At 38.0% G+C, this 22,506-nt stretch overlaps 1 protein-coding gene across 11 annotated transcripts in view; it reads right to left on the bottom strand.

Moving 5' to 3' along the window:
* Window positions 1-22,506, bottom strand: part of PTPRK (protein tyrosine phosphatase receptor type K) — a 380,786-nt gene that overhangs the window by 188,828 nt on the left and 169,452 nt on the right. For all 11 annotated transcript variants that reach the window (XM_005487730.4, XM_014267528.3, XM_074537837.1 and 8 more), the window contains exons 4-6: window positions 18,835-18,916; window positions 16,888-17,003; window positions 2,711-2,885 (exon numbers count right to left, since the gene is read on the bottom strand). In XM_005487730.4, the coding sequence (XP_005487787.2) occupies window positions 2,711-2,885; window positions 16,888-17,003; window positions 18,835-18,916 (373 nt within the window). The remainder of the gene's footprint in view (window positions 1-2,710; window positions 2,886-16,887; window positions 17,004-18,834; window positions 18,917-22,506) is intronic.

The following is a 22,506-nucleotide window of genomic DNA, read 5'->3' as shown; positions in this document are numbered from 1 at the left end:
TCTCTCTTAAGGTCTTGAAATGTATACCATCCCTCCCAGGTAACTACATTTGTAATAGAGTTTAGAACTCCACTAAAAGTAATTCTGCTAAAGCTCAAAATAAAATAAAGATGTTTCAACATATTGTACATTATAGAACTGGAAACTTTCATTACTAATCAAGACTAACTTATAGTTTGCTTATCAGGAAAATATCAGATGCCTCTCTACCTGCATTATGTTATCACATGTCTGTATAGGCATGGGATATATCCCAAGATCTATCCAAATCTTGGCCAGGAATGCAAAGGTTTTGAGTTACTGTGCAACAACTCCTGTTCCTCATCCCTCACTCTCTAATAAACAGTGTTGTCAATAAAGTTTGGCTTCTACAAACCAAAGACCTTATCGTTACTCAGAATTATCTGGAAGCAATACTAAAGCCATGACAAAGTAAATTGTGTTTCGCCGTATTTTTCCCCTCCTCTGGCTGTGAGAACACACAGATCAATACTCTTCAGTATGAGAATTCTGCAGTGAAATTTTCATTTGTTACAAACAGCAACAAAAGGGCCCCAAGCATGCCCTGTCACATCCAGTTTAGAAGGAAACGCACTAATAAACTCTTCCCCCTGGGTCATCTTTGACAACGGGCAATACTATGCCAGCTCTTATTAAAGGCAATTCATATCAGTGGCCCAAAAATTTCCTCTAAAATTATCATCTTTTGTATCCATGTAGCAGGATGTCAGCTTTAAAGTGCCACTGAGATATAGGACCTGTCATTATGGTTAATTTTCAGCACAGTTTTAACACCAGGGTAGCTGATCCCTAAGGGTATGGGTATGCATTTTTGGCTAACAAGATTTATTTAGCAGTTATCCAGACAAACAAGAAAATATATTACTGTATATTGCTTTTCAAATACATCAGCAAGCCATAAATCCAACTATAAAACATATATCTTTGTTCTCTACCATGATGTCAAATAGATGAAAATGGTTTTGGAAGGTTTATCTTTTAGGGCATTTTTAAATTTTTTTATTTATATATGTGTATATATATGTGTGTGTATATGTATATTTAAAAAAGAAAATAGTTAAGATTCTTGGACTTTCAATAAAAAGCACATAAAAAGTAATATTAACCTTAAAAAAAAACAAAACTCTATAGCTGCTATATATATATATATATATATATAGCCAAATACCAAATTTATTATTTGAGCAGTAAATATGGTGTTATGAAATTACCTAAGATTTTCAGCAGGACAATATGATGCATTTTAAAAAATGGTACTATGAAATTGTATATTCTTGTTGGGTTTTTCATTTATTTATTTGAGACAAATAGTATTCTTACTACTATTTTACTGTGCTTTTATACTAGAAAAAAAATAGAATACTTAATTTATTGGATAAATACACTTGTTTGCCCAGCCTTTATAACAACAATAGTCTGTTTTCATGCCTCAACAGGACTTATTTCAATTTATTCGGATGAAGACCATCTTTCAGTTTCCTAGACAAAAGGTGCATCTAACAGAATAAAAAGAAGCTCTTAACATGTTGTCTAAATCTCTGTATAGTCAGCAAGGCCCATTTTTATTGATGTTTTATAGCAGCCATAAAACCTGGCTGACCTCAATCAACCAGCCTCCCAGGGAAAATACCTCTGCCAGCAAATACCAGACAAAAAATAGGTCAGGGCATTTCTTACCCAGCTTTAATTTCTACAAGCTGAGGACAAACTTGCTTGCCCTGTCCCTGTTCCAGATGCAGTGTCTGACTACAAGGTGCCAAACTGAGCAAACATCCCATTGCTTCACCAATGAACCAAGCAAGAGCCCACCGTGTGTTGGACCCCTGCACCCACCTGGCCAAAACAGCCCCTCCACCAGACAGCAGCCCTACAAACTATTTTTGTACACCTCTTCTTTTTTCCCAGGTAAAAAAAAACTGTAAACTTCATCACAACCAAGAATGAATAATGAAGTTTTGGAGGTAACATAGGTAAGAAGCGGTTCAATAGCTTATTCCAGGCCATAGAACACACAATTTTGGAAGTGAAAACTGAGCTTCTATGTTCAACCACATCCTTTGCCAGTCAAGATAACATGTTTCCAGAGCAAAAGATGGAAAAAAGAAAAATCTCCAACTTGATCACACCACAAACAAGCTATGGTTGTATACCAGCTGGCTTTTGAATGAATTTCAACCAAAAAAGTATTTCAAGGGGGAAAAGCAAGTTTTCTTTTCTTTCCATTTACTTCTGTACTGGAAATCATCACAGAACATCTCTACAATGCTCCCAGTAGTCTTTGGGTAGGTGAAAGTTTACAACTCTTTTAATCTACCTGTCTCCCAGGTAACAGACAAATGTTATTTGCTCTACTACCAGTATGCTCAAGGCAACAGATTTTAAAAGGGAATGGTAACCAGTTATAGGTGGAAGCTGATTTACACCTTAAGTTCAACAAATAGCATTCCCAGAAAAGCGTGGACGCACATTCCACACACTGTGGGATCAGGGTTTCACACAGGTGCATTCCATGGAAAGCAATTTTAAGAAGCTTTGCAAACCAGTCTTTCAACTTATGCGAGTTTCATGGGGCTATCTTTGTGTGATCGTTTCAGATCAAGGCACACGTAGGCTAAATAAAAAGTGTAAGCAAAAAGCACTGGTATTTAAAGCATTTAACTGGATAAAATGAAAATAAATAAAACTTTACCTCGAACAATAAGTTGAGCAAAGTTTGAGACTCCAGAGCCTCTCTCTGACTGAGTTACACAGCGGTATAAATCCTGGTCGGTTTTTGTCACCTCTTGCAACTTAAAGGTAGCTGCAAATCTTCTGTGATTGATATTTTTAGTCTGAGCAACTGGAATATCTTCCCCATTTCTTCTCTGAAAATAAGAATAACCAAGGCAGAGTTAACTCAAAACATATAAAAGACATTTATCATTATCATCATACAAAGACACACAAAACAGAACCTCAACCCAAATGCACTCAGACCATGCTACCATGCATTTCCATGGTAGAAGAGCTCAGTACTGAGGTCCCATCAAGAAACAAACAGTACTCAATACTGTTTGTTTACTCAATACTCAATATCATTTCAAAATCAAGCTAGCAGTGAAAAGTACCATGAGGATTTTGCACTGGCACAAAAACAGGACCATGACATGCTCAGCTGCAACTGCCTTATAGCTGGAATCATCCTAGGACAGCCCAGCAGTAGCAGTTGTACTCCTAAGTAAATGCATTCAACTTTAAGCAGATTTACAACACATACACTGGGTGTATTGTAAGATATATTTAAACAAACTTGGCATTGAGGGATTTCAAAGGTCTGCAACAGCTCTTTTTTCACCAACCAAGCAATGTTTCCTTTTCAATGCTACCTTTTATCTGTCCAAGTTCAATACCTTCTAAAATTTTAGCTTTGTTATACTAAGCACCACTTATCCATCTAGAGCTAGCTTAAATAAAAAGCGGAGGGCAGGAAGGCACTAAAAGAGGAATAACACAGATCTAATTTAAAGGAAGAAGCTTAGAGAGTTCTTAAAAAAAGCATAGCTACCACAAATCACTGAAAAATTTAATCTGTCTGGAGCTGCGGGGCCAGGTGACAGGTCAGTAAGATAGAAACAGTTTGAGCTCTTGTGGGATCATTTTTCCTTATTACCATTCACATTAAATGCTCACTTTTGATTTCAATTGAAAAACAGACCCTCCACCAAAAGTCAGCATTAAAAAAACACCCAGAAATACGCACAAAGAGAACAAACAATATGGCTGCTCTCTCCCATGGATCAACTGCATGTTATTTCCTGACCAGGGTAGAGTTTCTGAGCGCTCAGCATTGCTCAGCCCCTGGAAAGATGGCAGCATTTACTTGTAACCACTCATTCTGCACAGCACATAGCAAAGTGTGACCTCTGCGAACATTTTTAACTCTAATCAACCCCTTGAATGAGAAACTTCATTGAGGTTTTAAACTCCAAGCTTTCTAACACCAGAAGCACTACTGCTGAGCTACAGAGTTTAACAACCTGAAAGCCTGTGGCAAAATACAAAGGGCAGAAAAAGGAGATGATTTAATGCTGCATGTATATATCAGGCAGCCTCGTGTCACAGGCAGGACTACTTCCTAACATTTTACATCTACCCTTTGTCATCCCAGCATGGATTAGTCACTTTAAACAGTTTTGTGGTAGATTAACCAGCAGTCCTTCACCACTGAAACAAGCATTCAGTCTAACTATTAACATGTTTAAACAGATTAATTCTATTTATACCAAGCAGGCAGATTTCAGTCACTCACATTCCAGTACAAAGACCATGCCATTATCTTTGCCAGCTGCAGATTTATTGGTGGGATTTTCTCATTGCAGGAAGACACCATCCAGTTTCCCACACCCAGCCACCCTCTCTGCCATTTCCTCAGGTGTGAGCTCTGTCTGCAGGCCTGGGCCAGAAAGAGCCACAAGGTACCAAGAGCAAAAACAGATTTCCAGAAGAAAAAAGCACACAAGACACTTCCAAAAGGTACTTATTGCTCCTCCCTAAAACTGTGGTCATCTCATAACAGCCACAAGCCTGGTTATCACAGGGGTAGTCATTGAGAGGGTGTTCCCAGGGCAAAAGCAATGGATGTTGGGCTCTAGGACACCTAGACCAACAGTGGTGCCACGAGCAGTGACAGGCACAGGCTCAATCTTCAGCTCTGTGGGTATCTGATTCCGATTTGGAAAAATTAAGGACCTTTTCTGATGCCTGCAGATACTCCTACACAAGAAAAGCCTTATTGAACTTCAGGAATCAATGAAATTATTAAATTTCAATATCAAGCAAATGAGGGACAATGTTAAAGGCTTTATTTCAGTGATGGTTAAAAGACAGTGAAATTATTTTGCGAGAAGTGCACCTTCCTGTCCAACTAGCTGGCTTCTTTTGATAGAAAATACTAAATTTGAAAGCAGGATTTTCAAGCCTTGCACTCTCCACTCTCCTCCCCACCACAACCCTGCTCGCCCCCCCTCCTCAGTACCAACGAAAGGTTTGGACTGTCAGAAATTTTATTTGTTTTTAATTTGCATAATTTTTAATATAAACCTTGGATCTATTGCCTTGAAACAACCAAAATAAACAAATCTCATGGTACTTTCTTCCTCTCAGTCTCGTCCTATGCCCTGATGGCCTTGCCACATCATAGTCACCCAGCAGAAGGAAGTCAAATTCCCCCCTAAACACAAACTTGCCATATTATTGCCAAAAATACCAAGCAGCATAATAAACCAAAGGTGTATCTTTCAATCTTATATGATAGCAGACTTGACAAGCAAACCATGTAATGCAGTCATTTTTGCTCTGCTATGAAGGGAACATACATATTAGGGAGGTCTCTAAAATGAAAGACTCCATTTCAGTAAGTCCAGCTCTTCGAATTGGAATGCCAAACGTTTAGTCTGCAGCAGAGAAGCACATCCAAGCAACACTATATATAATAATTTACACTCTGAAGATCAGAACTTGCTTGTTTAAGCTCATCTGTATGTTTCAAGTTGAGAAACAAAGTGAATTTGGCTTCTACTTAAAATGAAAAATTAATTCACTTCCAGAGAAATTAATTAAAATAAAATTTGACAAGCTTTACAGTTCTAGAACACCTCAGATTTTCTTTATTTATATCAGTGACTTCCTGCCATATTATCTTACAAGACTTGGAGCAGTTGCTCTAATTTCTCTCAATCAGAATTTGTTTCTTGGGAAACAACTGCACAACTACATCTTCAAAGTCCTTCTTCATGTATAGATTATCCATTAGAACATTTCTCCATCATTAAAATGATGAAAGTTCAAACAGAAGAGAGTTGTCATCTAAAAATGAATGTTAAAGAAAAAGCCCTGCATTCATTTCAGTGACTATGCCTTACACTGGTAACCCATTAGCCAGTCAGGGTTCAAATGCACTGTCACGATCTCTTAATTAAATTCTTCTTTTTAATGTCAGAACATTACTACTGATTTTAAAGGAGAGGAAAGAAAGGCAGCAGTGCTCTCTGCTTATTAAGGGTTCCTGGTACATACTGTTTCAATTTATGTCCTGCTCACACTGAACAGATCTTGAAAATGCTGCTCAATTAAGTTTTAAAAATTCAATTTAAAATTAATGTGGAGTTATACTAATGGGTAATGGCTGTACCCTGTGTGATCCTTGGTTCCTCCAGTCTCTTGCTGTCTGATTTGATAACCCTGAATTGCTCATTTAAGAGAGGTCACCACCAGGCAGTTTTCCTTTGTGAAAATAACTCTGGGCTTTACAAAGGACTACTCTCTCTAAACACTTGATTAAAAGAAATATTAGTCTGTGAAAAAACCTCCCTAATTCTGGCATTCCAAGCATTTAAAATTACAATCTTAAATAAATCGCTCTGACTTCAAGGTTATTTTTAATTTGATAGGAACATGATTTCATTAAACTTTTTTCAGGCACTGAAATTAGATCATCTATATTTTAAATAAAGTCAACAGCAAAGCCTACACAGCATAAAAACAATCTTGAATAAATTAACAAAAATTAGTCTTAAATATCTCTCTTTTGCCTTATGAAAGAAATCAAGCATTTAGTAAATATGAAATGCCATTTTAATGGATCTTTTAGAACCTGAGTGTAACAAAAACAATCTAAACTGCAAAGTCTTATTTAATTGGTAGAATTTAAATGCATATCTTATATAAATTAAAAACTTATCAGCCTTTCTCCCTTAACTTTTCAGGTTGAAAATTTGTGAGCTTTGTTTTTTTTGGTTAAATAGCAATGAGACACCTGTTTGCACCGATGTTACCTCTAAATTTTCCAGAACCCTTTTTTTCACACCAGTGATTTTTATAAGCCTGGACAGTTCAACCTTACATATCCCCATCCTTTTCTTACTGTAAACACCTTAAAATAAGCCCTCTCTGCTGCTAATAATTAGAGTCAACTCTGGTTGCCTTCTTGGGCTCTCGGCTGGATGCCAGGACGCCTCCGGAGATCAGAGGATGTCAACGCTTTGGCCGCAGTGACACCCGCGTTGCTCTGGCAGCAGCGCCCCATCAGCTGCCCTGCACTTGCTCCCTCCTCACCTTCCCTCCTGTGCTCACTTACAAAAGCCAACCTGGAATATGAAAAATCTTCCTGAGAAGTCTCTCCCTCCCCATATATTATCATCACTAAATGGATCAGTTTGTGACCGGATTCACTGCACAGCCACTGGGAGCAGAGGAGAGGGCAGGTTATGTGTGGTAAGTGGGGCACAGGTCCACAGTTTGTCTGAGCAACCCAGTCCCCCAAAGCTGCAATCAGAACTACACCAGCGGCACAAGGGCTGGAAAGATAACCCCATCTGCCCAGGGCATTAAACCTCTGCTGCCTCGAGCAAAGGGGCATTTGTAAACAGCATGTTCCTCAACATTCCTGGGTTTACTCATTATGTAAAGGAAGAAATGTCTCTTTTTGATGGGGGAAAAAAACAAAGAGGGATGACTGTGGATAGTTTGAATACCAGCAATAACATACAATCTCTGCCAGATCATATTTTAAAAAAATTTAAAAAAAGAGGAGTAAAGACACAAATAACCACAGTGCTTAAATTTTATTTTATATGCACCTGTCGGCTTTCCACAGACATACATATTCTTTTAGAGCATTTAAGATACAATTTCCAAATGCAGAAAAATCTAAAGCCATTTCTGTATTATTATTGTTGTTGTTGCTGCTGTTGCTACTGTAATGATCATATTTCGTTCTTTTTACACAAACGTCTCAACAAATTCTTGGCATTTTGAAATTTATTAACATACTAGGAAAGCAAGACATATTTATTAGCGGAAATTATAAATAAAATTTTAATTTTTTCCCCACAAAGGATTTAATTACTGAGCAAAGTGGGATTATTTTTCCAATTTTATTTATATGTACAAAATTCAGCCTAAGAATTTTTTCAAGATAATAAATTAGAAATACATCTGAAGTAATATGCCTAAATAGTCTTATCTTCTAAGAATAAAAGAAGGTGAACTAACAATTTTCTAAAATTGATTATTAAGGGGAAGCATTAAATATTTTAAGTAGGAAACGAGTAGGACTTGCTTTAACTTTCTGGTCTCCTACATGCATAGCAAACCAGAATAAGATTCTACTTTGCAATGAACTATGTATTCATTTATTAGCAAGAAAAGCTGCACAACTTTTCCCATGCAAACATACACTGAAGATCATGAACAAATGTGACACTCCAAGCTTTGTCCTGCATGCTGCACTGCAGTAGAGAAAAATCCACGATTACTTAAAATGTCTTGATATCATGCACTGCTGTTACTCAAACTTGTCTCCTTTGAAGTAGCTCAAATTTCTAGCACGCTGAACTGACCCTCCTACTGAAGAAATCAAGGGCTCTGATGACATAATATAATTGAGAGCCATCTGGCCCTTTAGAGGTAGCACTTATAATTTTTTTATTATAATAAGAGCCACCCGAGGCAAACTAGCAAAATTCATAGTACCGTGTCCCTGGCTGTGGCACCACACAAACAAAAGCCACACTCACTTTCTCTGAGCATTTTAAAGCCTCTTAGTTTGAGCCTAATCGAACTCATGTTGAACATTCAAAAAAAAAAAGTATATATATTTTTTTTTTAATTGAGCTTTTCAGAAAGCCTTGGTTCTGAAATGCCGTGTTCTTGATTTAAAAAAATAACAACAAGCAACCAAAACCCCATAACTCACAAAAGTATGGGTTCCTGACACAGTGATTTAAGGTCTATGTCATCTTGAGCAGTGCATAGTGAGTTACAGTACTTATCCTGCAGCACAAAAATAAAATCTGCTTAATTAGAAGACCATGAAGGAAAAAATTTGCAGAAGAACCCACCACTGAGGGCTGACACACCACAAAATAGCTCCTCATAAATTTCTCAGCACACCACTTTACCCTTTTCTAAAAGCATCCAAGCCTACCAGCTGCTCTTATTCTTCTGTAATTCATTAAGTCCTGCAGCTATTTGAGAATAGCTGGGGTATTAGGCTACCTACCACAGATCACACTTCTGAGGAGACAACCTGGATGCAGGTGATAACAGACAAGAGTCCCAGGACAGAATGGCCAAGGAATTTTTAACGACATCTTTTTGTGTACATCACCTTTATTTCAGGTGTCTCACGTACATGGGCGCTTCAGCCACTGGCTGACTGAGGAGTGACTACCAACTACACCCAAGGAAGGGCCAAACTTCCACTGCAGCCACTCTGCCTGTAAAGTACGAAATGGCAGGAGAGAAGGAGCCACCACTGAGGCCACAATCAGCAGCACAGCTCCCAGCACCAGATGCTCCAGCCACCACAGGACCCCAGGGAAGACCTACAGGGAGGGCAACTCCAAAGGTTGCTGAGTAAACTAAATGACTGGTAGGTATGCAAACCAGAGGACTTAGCTAACTGGGGCAGAATTAAATTAAGACCAGGAGGATTACAGTATTTCATGTTGTTGAAACCTAGGATGACCGGGCATCTAGGGGAAACTGCCATATTTATCCATGAAGCTGATAAATTGAGGCAGGAGAGAGGGAGAATGGTTGATTCAGGGTTAAATGACATAGATAGGATCAAAGGTGAACAGAGGGGGAAGAAAATAGAGGGGGAAAAAATAAACCTTTGCAAAACAAACACGTTATAAATACTTTAAATTTTCATGGGTTGAATATTCTATATTACCATGTCTGAGTCAGGAGTGTGCAATACAGAATAAACTACAAGTCAAGTAATTTACAAGGAGCCTAATAGATCACTTCAAGGCTGCTTTTCATACAACTTTGGAAAAAAGGTTTGGGAAACAAGAATGTCTATCACACACCATAAACATGATGAGGTGAAAGTGACGGTAGAATAGACAAGTCATTGCAAAAGAGTCCTCTATGCTTCCCTACACTGCGTCTTCCTTTCAAAAACAGATTTTCTGCAAGTAAAAGCAACTAATATGAAACAAATGAGGAAAGTGAAGTTTCTGTGTGAGCCTCAAGCACAGGAAAAAAAAAAATTATATCCTCCTTAGCCACTGTCAGTAATCAAGATAAAGGTAAGGTGAAGTAGACTTGAGCAGGATTTTACTGGCCGAGGAAAGGAGGTTTGGCACAAACAGCCCAGTTTGCTGTACAGATTAGTACTTGCTTTAGGCAGATGATGCTGATAATCCAAAAAAGTCTTCTGTCTCCCCAGAGGCTCACCCACTGCCACCCAGGGAGAAGAGCAAAACCAGAGCCATAGGCCCTCTCTCTTCCTGCAGCCTCCACACAGCATCATAGCCCCACTCCTCCTTAGGGCAGCAGGCCTGACTGACTTATTTCAGTTCAAAACCAAAAAGCATCAAATTTGACAGTTGACCAAAACCAAAAAGGGGATCAAAACTCTCCATCACAGTTCCACGGCTGAAACCCTGCGGATGCTAGCAAGGCATCTTCTCTGAACCCTCTCTAGGCAGCACTGAATAAAAAAGCAAAACAACAAAGCTTTTCTAACATTCAGAGTATACTCAGCCCTCCTTAGCTTTCAGGGATCATAAAATTTGTGCAAACCAGCAAAAAACATTCTTCCAATGAACACGGTAAATAGGCAAGTGCACTGTAACAGTAAATGTTTTATCATCAAACTAAAGAAAGGCTATCTTAACCAGTTAATTAACTGTATCAAAATGCAATGGCATCTCAAAAGGCAAAGTTACATGAGAAAACTCACAGGAAGCAACATGCATACAATGTAAAACAAAGTTAAATTGGACATGACTCTCCTATTAGAAATGCACTTTATCTGAGACCAAAAGCAAGCCTCCTAGCATTCACTGTTAGGTTAGCTAAATGGTTTACCCCAAAGACCCACAGCCCACACCCCAACCATTCTGCTGAATACTAATCCATGTCTTCACCTGGGAACAACAGGAGGAAAAGACTTCTGTTGCACAACTTTTCTCCTTTGAGGGGAAATAGCCCTTCCAGAAAGCAAAACAAAATAGTTAATGTTTTGTCCCTCAATCCTTTGCCAGAGGCATGAATTCTTATACAGCCTTTCTAATCTAAATTCCTGGAATATTATGTTGGTCGTGCACAATGCATCATCACAGGACACCATCTGCATGTGCCCAGTCCAAAGACTTGTAAAAGAGCGCATATATGCAGTACCTAGGAAGAAAAATGAATGCTAAATATCACATCCTATTCTGTGGCAATCAGCACCAAAACCCAAGATGATGGTGAACAGGGCATTGGGGGATTACGGCAGTTTCCTCTACAAAAGGATTGGGACGCAGCCAGTTGTTTGAGCCCGAACAGACGCTTGCTCATCCTCCAGTAACAGTTGGTACCGCTGGGAGGTCAGCCCGACTCCATTGTTTTTGCAGCAATTTGCATTTTATTTTCCATAATGCTGTTTAATTTCACTTTTTCAATTATTACTCTCAGGCAATTGCTTTAATTATCTGTTATTCCATGAGGAAAGACACTTTCCTCTGGCAGAGACACGGGCTGCATCAGACCGTATTAATGCTGATGAGCCTCTCCACGGGCGAGCACGGGGCTGCAGCGCCAGCCTTGGCAGCGCGCGTGGAGGGCGGTTAGCCAGCACCCACAGCTATTGCTGACAGATTGGCCCGCTCGCCACCGCTCAGATGGCAAATCTGCCCAGGATTACAAGGCGCATATTAAACCTTTAAATGCATGCAGCCGGCACCCCTTTGAATTTCAGATTCGCCAAGGCAAATGGTATCACCGCAGAGCGTGGCAAAGCGCATCTGACTGCAAAGCCAGAACAAGCCGCTTTCCCTAATCCAATGCTGTGTTAATGCAAAGCTCAGCAATGATGGATGGACTCATTAGTGCCGCAGTTATCGCCATCTGAACCAGGTGCCAAGACATATGGTTTAACAGATGTTCCAGCAAAAAGCTCTGTACGCTGCACTGTATGAGTGTCCAGCTGAACCGGACATCGATAAGACACTGAAAATCGTATTGGGCTTCTGGGAGCCACAATGGTTCCCAGCTCAGGAAGCTGTTAAACACAGCCCGATTATGCAAAAAACCCTATTGCTCTGATATCCCAATTAGATTGACTAAACAAATGCTGGACAACACACACACTGCTTTCTGGAGTCTTGGTGTACCCAAATGTTATTTAATCTACCCAGTCCATTATATTTCTCTACTGTATTTGAAAGAAATGAAGCTTTCTTTATACAGAAATCATCACATGAAATAAGTAAGCAGAGCCCCCATCCCACTCTTGCATTTCCATGTTTAGAAGGCCCTGTGTGCAGTATTCTTTCAAAAATTTAATAAATAACACATATCCATTCTGAGCATAGGATTACCATGCAGAAGCAACTTGTTTGCAAGCTTATTTACTGACACAACTCCTGTGGAATGCATGACATTTCATAGGGAAATAAATAGAATAAAACAGGGATACTTCTTACAATAATTTAGCAAATCAATGTGCACAAAGCAGCAAGGTTCATCAAATGTTAATAAAAGAAAACTCCTTATTCTTTAAGCATCTTTTCAAAGAAAGAAAATTCATAGGCTTTAGAAAGAAAATCAGCAGTAAGTGGGCAAGAAGCAGTTAATTATTATATCTATCTCTACACACTATATTCATTTATTTTAGTCTACACACACACACTTATGGTCACCACCTACAGGAAAGCATTTTCCAGCAAGAATTTCTGCTAATTCCTAAAGCTTGGAAATCCGAGCATACCAAAGCATAACAGGTGCAAAACCACCTAGGTCACCACCTTGGGTTTAGGAACTCCTGTGACACAACTCATCTGCTTCAGTGTGGGCAGTAAAACCAAACTACAGCTGTTGGCGTGTGATATATTACAGTGGAAATTTTAAGAGCAGTTGGAAAATACTGAAAAAAAAAGCCTCCCAGCATTACATTCTGAAGGGAACGACAAGTAAAAAATATACTAAGCACTGTGAATGACTGAATGCGCTTCAGAAACAACATCAATGTTGTTTAACATTTAAACAAAAACTAAGGACTTTGAAAGCCTTTCAGAATTTGCTAATAATTGCAGGTCATAAAGAGACTCCTTCAGCACATAACCGTAAAAGGTTTGATAGCAGATCAAGTTGAAAAGGTGAAGAACAAAAGAACCTGAGCTGCATTTCTGTCCTGCTCCCACACCTACTATTCACACTGTCACAAAGGTGTGTTTCAGATCATCTTGTTCAACCAGTTAAATCTCTTTATCTGTGCAAATATTTATTCTGTATTAATGCAGCCTCAACTTTTGAAAACTTCTGTTATCTTTACTGCTTACTTCAATGACAGAGCTTTGACTGCCCCAAATATTGGTCCACTGAGGCTGCAAAATACAGAGGTGGCAGGAAAGGGATATCAAAGGGGATAAGAGACCAGGTACAATCCAAAACCAAACAAACAAGAGCAGAATCTGCAGCCATGAAAGTCAAGAGAAGTTCAATTCAATGTTAATCCCTATTTGTCTGAAATGTTTACAGACATACATTTATAGAAAATGATGTGTTGATGAAAATACTGTCATTACAGCAGTAAACACACAGGAAACCCTGCATTGAAATGCTGTGCCTATTTTTGTCCATTTTTATTTTTAGGCACATAAAGCTATGTGCACTGAATTATATACACTGGGAAAAACATAAGCATGGAAATGTACTTGCAGATAGAACATCTAGTATATGATCAGGGCCCACTAATGAAAACAAAATTGAATTTTACATAGGTCTACAAGGAGACATGCTGCCATATTCTCCACTTTTATATCATGGGGTTACAGGCTTTCCCTCTTCCCTGCTTCTAATCAAACATCCCAATCTTTTTCCATCTACTGGCATTATTTATATGGGTAACTTAGACATGAATCAAGCTGGGGAAAAAGACACACGTGAAAAACAAACAAACAAAAAAAAAAGACCAAGTAAACAAAATAAAACAAAAACACAAAACCAGAAAAAACTTGAACAAATCAACAAAACCCAAAACAAAAAAATCCACAACTCCCCTTCCCCCAACAACAAAAATCCAATTGGAGTCAAAACCTTCTTCAGTCAGATCACTTTCCTGAACTGACTTACTGGCGACCTGCAAAAGCCCCAGACCAGTGCAGAGAGGGATCAAGAGGGTGAAGCTGATCCTGAAGCAGCTCAGACCAAGCCCTGCCAAAGCAGCCATGGGACTGCAGGACTTAGAACAGAGAGCAGGGTGGCTGCTATTTTTTCCTACATGCTGCTGAATTTACTTTAATTCTTCTCAAAACAGAAGGCTGCAAGAGCCAGGGAACACTGGTAGAGTCTTCAACAAAATCTCTGCCTGGACATATTTGCTACTTCAATGCAAGCATATGAAATCTTAGATCTCCTCAGATGCAAAAAAAGCCTGATGTCCCAGATTGCTCCTCAAACTTTTCCTCATGAAAGAATGTGTTTTAATAGCAAATTCTTTGCTGTTTTATTTTCATTTTTTTTCTTCCTCCTCAAGGAAATAGTTTTTCCTTTTCAATAAGGACATAACCAAAAGCTATTTTCTCTAAAACTATGTGCTTGGCAAGTGTACTCTTCCCCACCATCATCCACTTAGTTTTCATCTTTGCACTTTGTCTTTTTTTTTTTTTTTTTTTTATAATGGCCTTTCTTGTTATGAGAAAAATACATTCCTGGAATGCTTCAGCTCAAGGCTCTCAAAAACAATTACTTAGGCATTTGATTTGATCTGCCAGTTCTTCCTTTCAGGCTATTCGGGCTTTATGAATCTTGAGTTTGGTCAAAGGTTAAAGCCAACCTTTCCCAAGTTACACACCAATGTTTCACGAGGCCCAGACATATCCATGCCAGTTTTTAAGGACAAGGAGTAAATTCACTATTAGCTATGTACAACAACAGTAACTTTGAGTGCAATCTAAAGAAAATTATCCATATAAGGAAGGTTGCCAATTCACACATATTGGGAAAGTAGGATTGCGAGGTGGAATGATGAGTGAAAAAAAGTCACCCTTAAACTGCTGAAAATTCATGACTGTTTACAAGAGAAAAAGAAAGAGAACAGAAGCTCAAGTATCAAGGTATCTTCAAGAGTATCAGGGCACTTCACAAGCCCAGGCAAGAAGAGTTATAACCTCTAAAGTACTTCATCTATCACACTGTGAGAAATTATCATATCTGTGATCCATACACACACACACAAAAATAAACTACCCATGAAGCATATGGAGGGACAAAACATATGTTTTCTGAGTTGATCTGGCTGCTAGTTGGGCTTCTCCAGGGAGTGAAAGTTAGAAAGGATAATCTGTCAGAGTTATCTGCCTCCAAGGACTGAGTGAAAGGGAAGATTTCCAGCTGGCTGTCTCTACTGGGTCTTTCTGACCCACAATCAACTGCAAGTGGCGCTTCATAGGTTTGCTGGAATGCTTCTCGTGCTATTGTCTTGCCTTGGATATAGCAAAACCCAGGCCAGTTTCATTTTTTGTTCTTTGTGTGCTCTGTTTGGCAAGTCTCTGAAATCAAGCTGCTTTTTCTGAATGAATGCATTACATGTTTACTCAATTTAAACAAACAAATTACTGCTCAAAGACATGGAGTACAAATCATTCCTACTGCTGCGATACCTTTTCACTAAATGCAATGCAGCTACTGCTTCTGTTCCTTTCTAATGTTGCAGCATATTTGTCTGATAATATCATTTGCATCTCAGATTTTTCAATCATCTTTTTTAAAAATCTCTTTAAAATTCCAAGCTTACCACATGCCTATATGCAACAGCTAGCCAAGGTTCATCAGCTCCACTATTAAAGCAGAAATCAAGCTGAAATAACTGATTGTAGTTCACTTCAAAACATATTTGATCAAAAATACATATTTCAAAGTTCTGATTACAGATAATTAAAAAGTATGTTTCCCAAAAATTACATAGATTCTAGTTCTGAAAATAAACAGAAATACATATTATAGGAAAATAAAGTTTTAGAGGATATATTTAGAAAACATTCTAAAGGGATGTTGGTGCTTAAGATTTACCTTTAAACTAAAGAATGCACAGAAGTAGTACATGTACCATTTAGGTGTATTTTAAAATCCTTTTCAAGTGGCAAAATTTAATTTTTTTAAGAGCAACTGGAAACTTTGCCATTATGTCACTCAGCCAGTGGTCTTAAGTGTAAGTACTCCATTGCCATAATACAAAGGAGACTGGGTATTTTGGAGGATGGTGGTGTTCATTTCCTTTTTTTCTTCTTTCATAGTAAGAAGGATTATATTTTGGTTAGAGTCATCTCTTAAATTCTGACCTACATAATATTCACAATTATAAATGGGTAAAAGTTGAAGCTCCTCCTATCATGGAGACAGAGAAAAAGGAAGTGCATCAGTCCTTTGAGGCTCTTCCAGTTAATATGTCACTGAGTGAAGCTGATATGCACACAAGTGCAGCCACATTCCTCCAGCCACCCGCTTGGACAGGTAATTGATGCGATTAAAAAGTCCTCAAAATTCACAACAGCTCTGTTACATCTGTGTGTTACTAGATCCTAAATGCCAATTATCTGCATTTAATAATAATACATTTTTAAACGGAGGAGTTGATTTACAATGAGAGAAAGCACACAATGCTTTTAAGGGCCAACCTTTTCCCAGCACCACACCAGCTCTTATTTTTAATCAAAGCTTTACAATGTTGCAAAACTGATTACAAGTTTCTCCACTGAACAGACATAAAATTCCATTTAAACTACATATTTTACATGCAGAAAAATAAAAGGCTTTGAATTTTAAACATTTCATCTCCAGAAAGCAGCTTGTCCTCTAGCCAAACAGACTTGCATGAGTTAGCCTTACCTGGAGCCATAACTTGTTATTCACTGCATCTCTCCCTGTAGCAATGCACTGAAATGTAGCATTCTGCCCTGCATTGACCTCTACATCCCCCAGCCTCAAAAAATGTGGAGATTTATCTGTAGAGGAGGAAAAAAAAAATTACAAATGAAAGTCATTATAAAAAAATAAAGGTGCCAGAAATATTATCTCCCTCAACCTCCATGTTTTAACAATCTTTGGCTAAAAAAGAAACAGAAGAGAGAATATTATTTGTCTCATCAATGTTCAAGGAGTGCTTTCAGTCTTTCCTCTTCTCCCCTGGTGATTCTACTAACTTTATGTTATACATGTGTTATAATAAAGTCTTCTTAAAAAAGAAGTCAAAAGAAGGAGAAGAGGTGCCAAAATGTCAGCAGCACTTGACAAGAATTATCCCAAAGACTTTTGACTGTATGAAATCCATCATACTGAGAAAAACCCAATTAGCAGCAGCATACCGCTCAAGCAAATAGATACTGCTCATGTTATTTGCAATGCAACTCAGAGCTCTAGTTTTGGAAAACAAAACCCTTGTGGCATTGAATATAATATTTCAGGAGCTGAAAAATATATTTTTCACACTGAGAAAGGCTGTAGGAAATCTCAGTGGCACAACCACCTGAAGGATTTACTAGACCTACAAAAGCCAACAGAAACATTTGAGGAATGGGCACGTTACACAGCTCACCCACCCTTTTCTGAAGAACAGCTAAAGAAAACAGTAGCTGAACTGTTCTTTCTTTGTGCTTACTAAAGAAACATGACGCACAGGAAAAAACATTTAATTGGAACAAACAGGCTTTAAACATGAGTAACAAAAAGAGCTTGTCTGAATACCATAACATACTGATAATGTGCTGGGATGACTGTACCCGAGTGCCTTTTGTTTTGGCACTTCAAAACAAAACACAAAGAAGAGGAGGAAAATACATATGAAAGCCAGATATTGAATCCAAGCAGAGCTTTGCTGAGTACAGGCATCAGATAGCTGAGATGGCTGAAATATTAAAAAGGTAACTCACTCAAATACCCTGTAAGCTTGGTAGCTCCCAAGAGCTATGATTCTAAAAGGAGTAGAAGAAAACATGATGTGAGGCTGCCATTGGAACTTTATTATTTGGCATCATTTTGCAAAGTTGGAGCAGGATATTGTTATGTCCTGGTCATTTCAGAAAGCAATTAAATTATCAGCCATGTGGTACATTAGAATGAAAACATATTTTAGAGAGGGTATGTCTAGGAGAAGATGAGAAGAGTTAAACAGAGAGAAATTGCAAAAAAATTTTGATAACAAGTGCTAGAAATGCACAGTAACAATTTCTTCCTCACAACCTTTTATTCATAGAATATTCTCATTGTCATAACTTGTGTTTGCATGTATGCAATTAATCCCCAGGATTAGCAGAGAAAGGCAAACAAACGCCTGAAGCCTGTCCACAAAACAATAAACAAAATGCAATCTCTCAGTAGTTCAACAGCCAGAAGCCTTTTTTTTTATTTTTATTTTTAATCTATTTTGTCTGTTTGGAAAAAAAACCAAAGAAAAAAGAAAAGGGGCATAAAATCTGATAAAACTCCTACAAGCATCTGCCAATTCAGTCCTCTTTAATCAGTGAATATATACATTAACATTAAAACCCATTTTGATTATACACACCAACTGTGTATGAGTGAAAAGACTTTTTAAGAAAGCCCTTTTTTTTTATCCCTGTACAATTTACTTCTGGCAGAAAAAGATTTCACCCAGGTAAATCACTCTTGCAATCACATTTCTTCCTGGAAGCTGCAACAAAAATACTATTGAAAGAACAAAGAATATCAGTGATCCAACTGAGAAAAACTGAGCAGTTTGAAAACTGAGCAGTCCACAGCAATATCATATATGTCCTGAAAAGACAGAGAAAAATGCAGCTCTTAATCATTACTTACCGCAAGGGTAACTCAAGACCTGGATGTCATCAATGGCAATGTAGCCATTTCTTCCATCTGAGACTTCAGCTTCAAATATTACCTGTCAAAATGAAAGAAAAAATGTTTACAACACTCATTTCTACAGAATTCCCCCGGTGGCAAGCGTGTAGATATAAGACATGTTGCCTTTTTCATTTAGTAGAAGTTCCTACAAGGTTTGACAACAGAATGGAATATTTATTAGTCAGTGTAGTGCAGTTCCATACCATTCATATACATGCTTTGGATTTGCTGCTCATAGCACACCAGACAAATACATGTTTAACTGCAGACTGCTTTATCTCAGCTAAATGTGCAAACATGATTCAATTCTGAAAGAAAAGCCATTCCTTTCAGGCAGGTTAGACATCACAGCACACAGGTGATCAACCAATTTTAAGAAAATTTGTTTTATTCCTGGGGGTCACAATATAGTCTCCTGTAAACTTCTGCAGCTCAGTTGCACAGGAAAACACAGAAATAGTGCGGCACTCCCCAGTGGCAACAAAATGAACAGCTGTGACATGAGATTTATGCAGTTGTCATTAACTTCATTCTTCCTTCTTGCAAGGCAGCAAGGAAACTCCTATGTATGAAGAAAAAGAAGACACTGTCTTCACATCCAGTGTCTTGTCCCACCCCAAATGGGCCGTTAATAACAAAGAATTGCTTGGTGGTGGTTCAGAGAGTTCCTGAAATTGTGCTTTGACTGCAGAAAGAAGATGCCTGTGGGGAATGTATATTTTGATAACACTGGACTGTAATCCTTCTTCTAGTTTCTCCAGACATTCTTGCTAAGACTGCACTTCTAGCCAATCTCTTTTTTTTCCTTCTAATTTTATTTGCACCCAAATGGAATTTAGTTAGAAGAACCACTTCATTCTCTGCCTCTTGCTCCTGCCTTGGCCAACAACAGCATGATGGAAATTATTTGAGTGTCTGGAAGTCCTACTTTCATAGTGTGCCTTGTCCATTGAGCTTTCTGACCAAAACACTGTTTGACAATGTCTATCCACTCTTCAGGCATTTTCAGAGAGCTGGCACTTGTTCCCAGTAACAAACATCAATATAACTATCTTTAATTCTTTAATAGTTTGGATTATCATCTCTTTTTTTACTTAAATGGTTGCATGGTATGGAAGACAACTCAGTAAGAAAGAAACATTATAGTTAAAGTCCTTCTGACAGACTGGTTTCTTTAAAGCACAATACAGTTCTATAACATACGCAAACTCTGAAAGCCCATTGTTTCTCAAAGTCTAGTTAAGAAATTTTCACACCAATGCTAAGAACTGAACTAAATTTGTACCTCATTCTAACTGGGTTGTTATGGATTCACTTGGAAATAACTTAGATCCAATTCTCAGGAAAGCTCTGGCTATATAAGTGTGTCCTTCTCCTGTGTGTTGATACCTTCATACACTGGGAGTCAGAGGACAGAAAGCTACATTTCTTGGGATACTGCTGGGAATTAGTTTACTTCAATTTTTTTTCCCCTCTGCTAGATGCATTTTAGTAATCTCCACCCTGCAGAAGTAGGAAGCTATCAGAAAAGGAGAAATCCACAGCAAATAGAAAGATAAAAGACATGGAGAACCATGAGAAAAGTAACAAAAAAACCCCCCAGAAAACATGGAGAAACATGGAAAGATAGGAATTTATGCAAAGTTATAAGGCACAAGGTTCCCAAGGTAAGAACAAGAAAAATACAATAATTAAAAAGACAGATATTAGAGAGCTAATATTTCATATACATAGTATAATTTTTATATTCATAATTGGTACAAATACAACTATGAAATATTCATAACTATGGATGAAATAAAGCAAAAAACTGCTGCTCAGTTAAAAAATTATTATCAGGCTTTAATTTGATAACATCTGTTCACATTTAAAATGGGAAATGGAAAAAGGCAATTGCATATATAGGTGAAAACAGCAGTTCAAAATGCTGACAAGTCAGGCAAGAATCTGAAGTAGTTCTTTTCCTCAAATACACAAACTTCTTGAGAAAAAACAGATTGTTGAGCCATTGCTTTCACCAGAGGGGTCTTATCCTAATAAGACACAAGTCTTCGAGAGTGAATCCTGCACTTCATCTGCACTGCTCTTCAGTTTGCAGTCCTAGAAAGAATGGCTTTGACACTTTTGTTTTAGCTGAAAAATAATTCAGATTATCACTCTCAGCAGAAAACATTAGCTGTCTGCGCAACCATAAATGTCCTTCCACTTATTACAATTTAATTGCATGTCCATATAGTGCACTTCTGAGAGATGCTCACTTACTTTAATGGAGAAGAGAGAGAAACTGTTTCCAGGGGATGAATTGGGCTGGCACAGAGCAGGCTTATGGAGACAACTATCCTGTCTCATTTGTACTAGAACTGACACAATGAATGAGAATGGGAACTGCTGAATATTTCAGGTAATTCAAATGCTACTCAAGGGAATCAGACTTGGTCCCAGAATGTTCTACATAGTTCCAAGATGATACACAAGTAGTCATTTTCTTCTCCAAATAAAATTGCATATCCTTGTTTTTGAAGTACCTACATTCAGACTCAAATTAATATCCAGGGCCAGAACTCCCTGAACCGGACACACTCCTACATATTTAGCCATTCCTAATGTATTTCTTGTCCATATACTGGGCCATTTTCTTCCTAAAACCACGCAAGTTTTAGTGAAAACAGTGCCATTTGGAAAAATCCATGGGTTTAATACTGACAGCATTAAGAGACATTTCCACTTGTATGGTTTATACCAGACTTCATTTAATGACCCAAATCAGCGACAAATTGATCTTAGCCACCCTTTTATATTATTCACAACTTGTAAACCTCTAGTATATATCCCAAATGTAAATGCAAAAGTAATTTTGTCTCAAATTTGAAGAGTTCCAGATTGTTCAACCAAACTCATATAAAAACAATTCCCTTTTCTTTAATTATGCTCATCCTTCTCTATAAGGTCTTTCTAGCAACAATATATTCTTTGAAGATAACGAGAGCAGAGGTGGCACACAGTAATCAAAACATGGGTGAGTCATAATTTATTCAACAGCTTAACACCATTACCTAATTTATACTGAACTTATTTAACTATACTTACACTTCATTTTCTTCTTTCGACCATCACGGGGCTCTATGCTGATGTTTTTATGAACCGTGAGATTTTGCTGCAGAGTGGCAATGGCAAGCTTCCACTGAGTCCATAATTCTGTGTGTGAAATTTAGATTCTATGGAGTGTGCATTTCTTTATATCTCATTATCAACACTAAAATGTGCCTGTCATTTTATTTCTCAGTCACTTTCAGTTGGTGAGTCCTTCTACAGGATCTCATAATTACATACTGTCCTTGCAATGGCAGCTCAGCTTTTACCTACAAACTTCTGTGTTATTCTATTTTTGGCACCAACTCTGGTCCCATATGAACATGATGACAATTCTGTATCTAAGGAAGTATCTCATAGAATGGCAGCTTAGCTTCAATATAAGTTTGTGCGAAGGGACATTTGGAAATCTAACTAGATCTGGATTCTGTTAATCACATCACTCTTACCTATATACTTGTCATCTGTGAAGGGCTGCAAGCTAAAAATTAGGTGTGAAAATGCTAAGAAGAACAAAATAAAAATAAATAAATAAAT

This window comes from Zonotrichia albicollis, chromosome 3, assembly GCF_047830755.1.
Source record: "Zonotrichia albicollis isolate bZonAlb1 chromosome 3, bZonAlb1.hap1, whole genome shotgun sequence".
Taxonomy (NCBI): Eukaryota; Metazoa; Chordata; class Aves; order Passeriformes; family Passerellidae; genus Zonotrichia; species Zonotrichia albicollis.
This window is presented reverse-complemented; position numbering and strand designations above follow the sequence as displayed.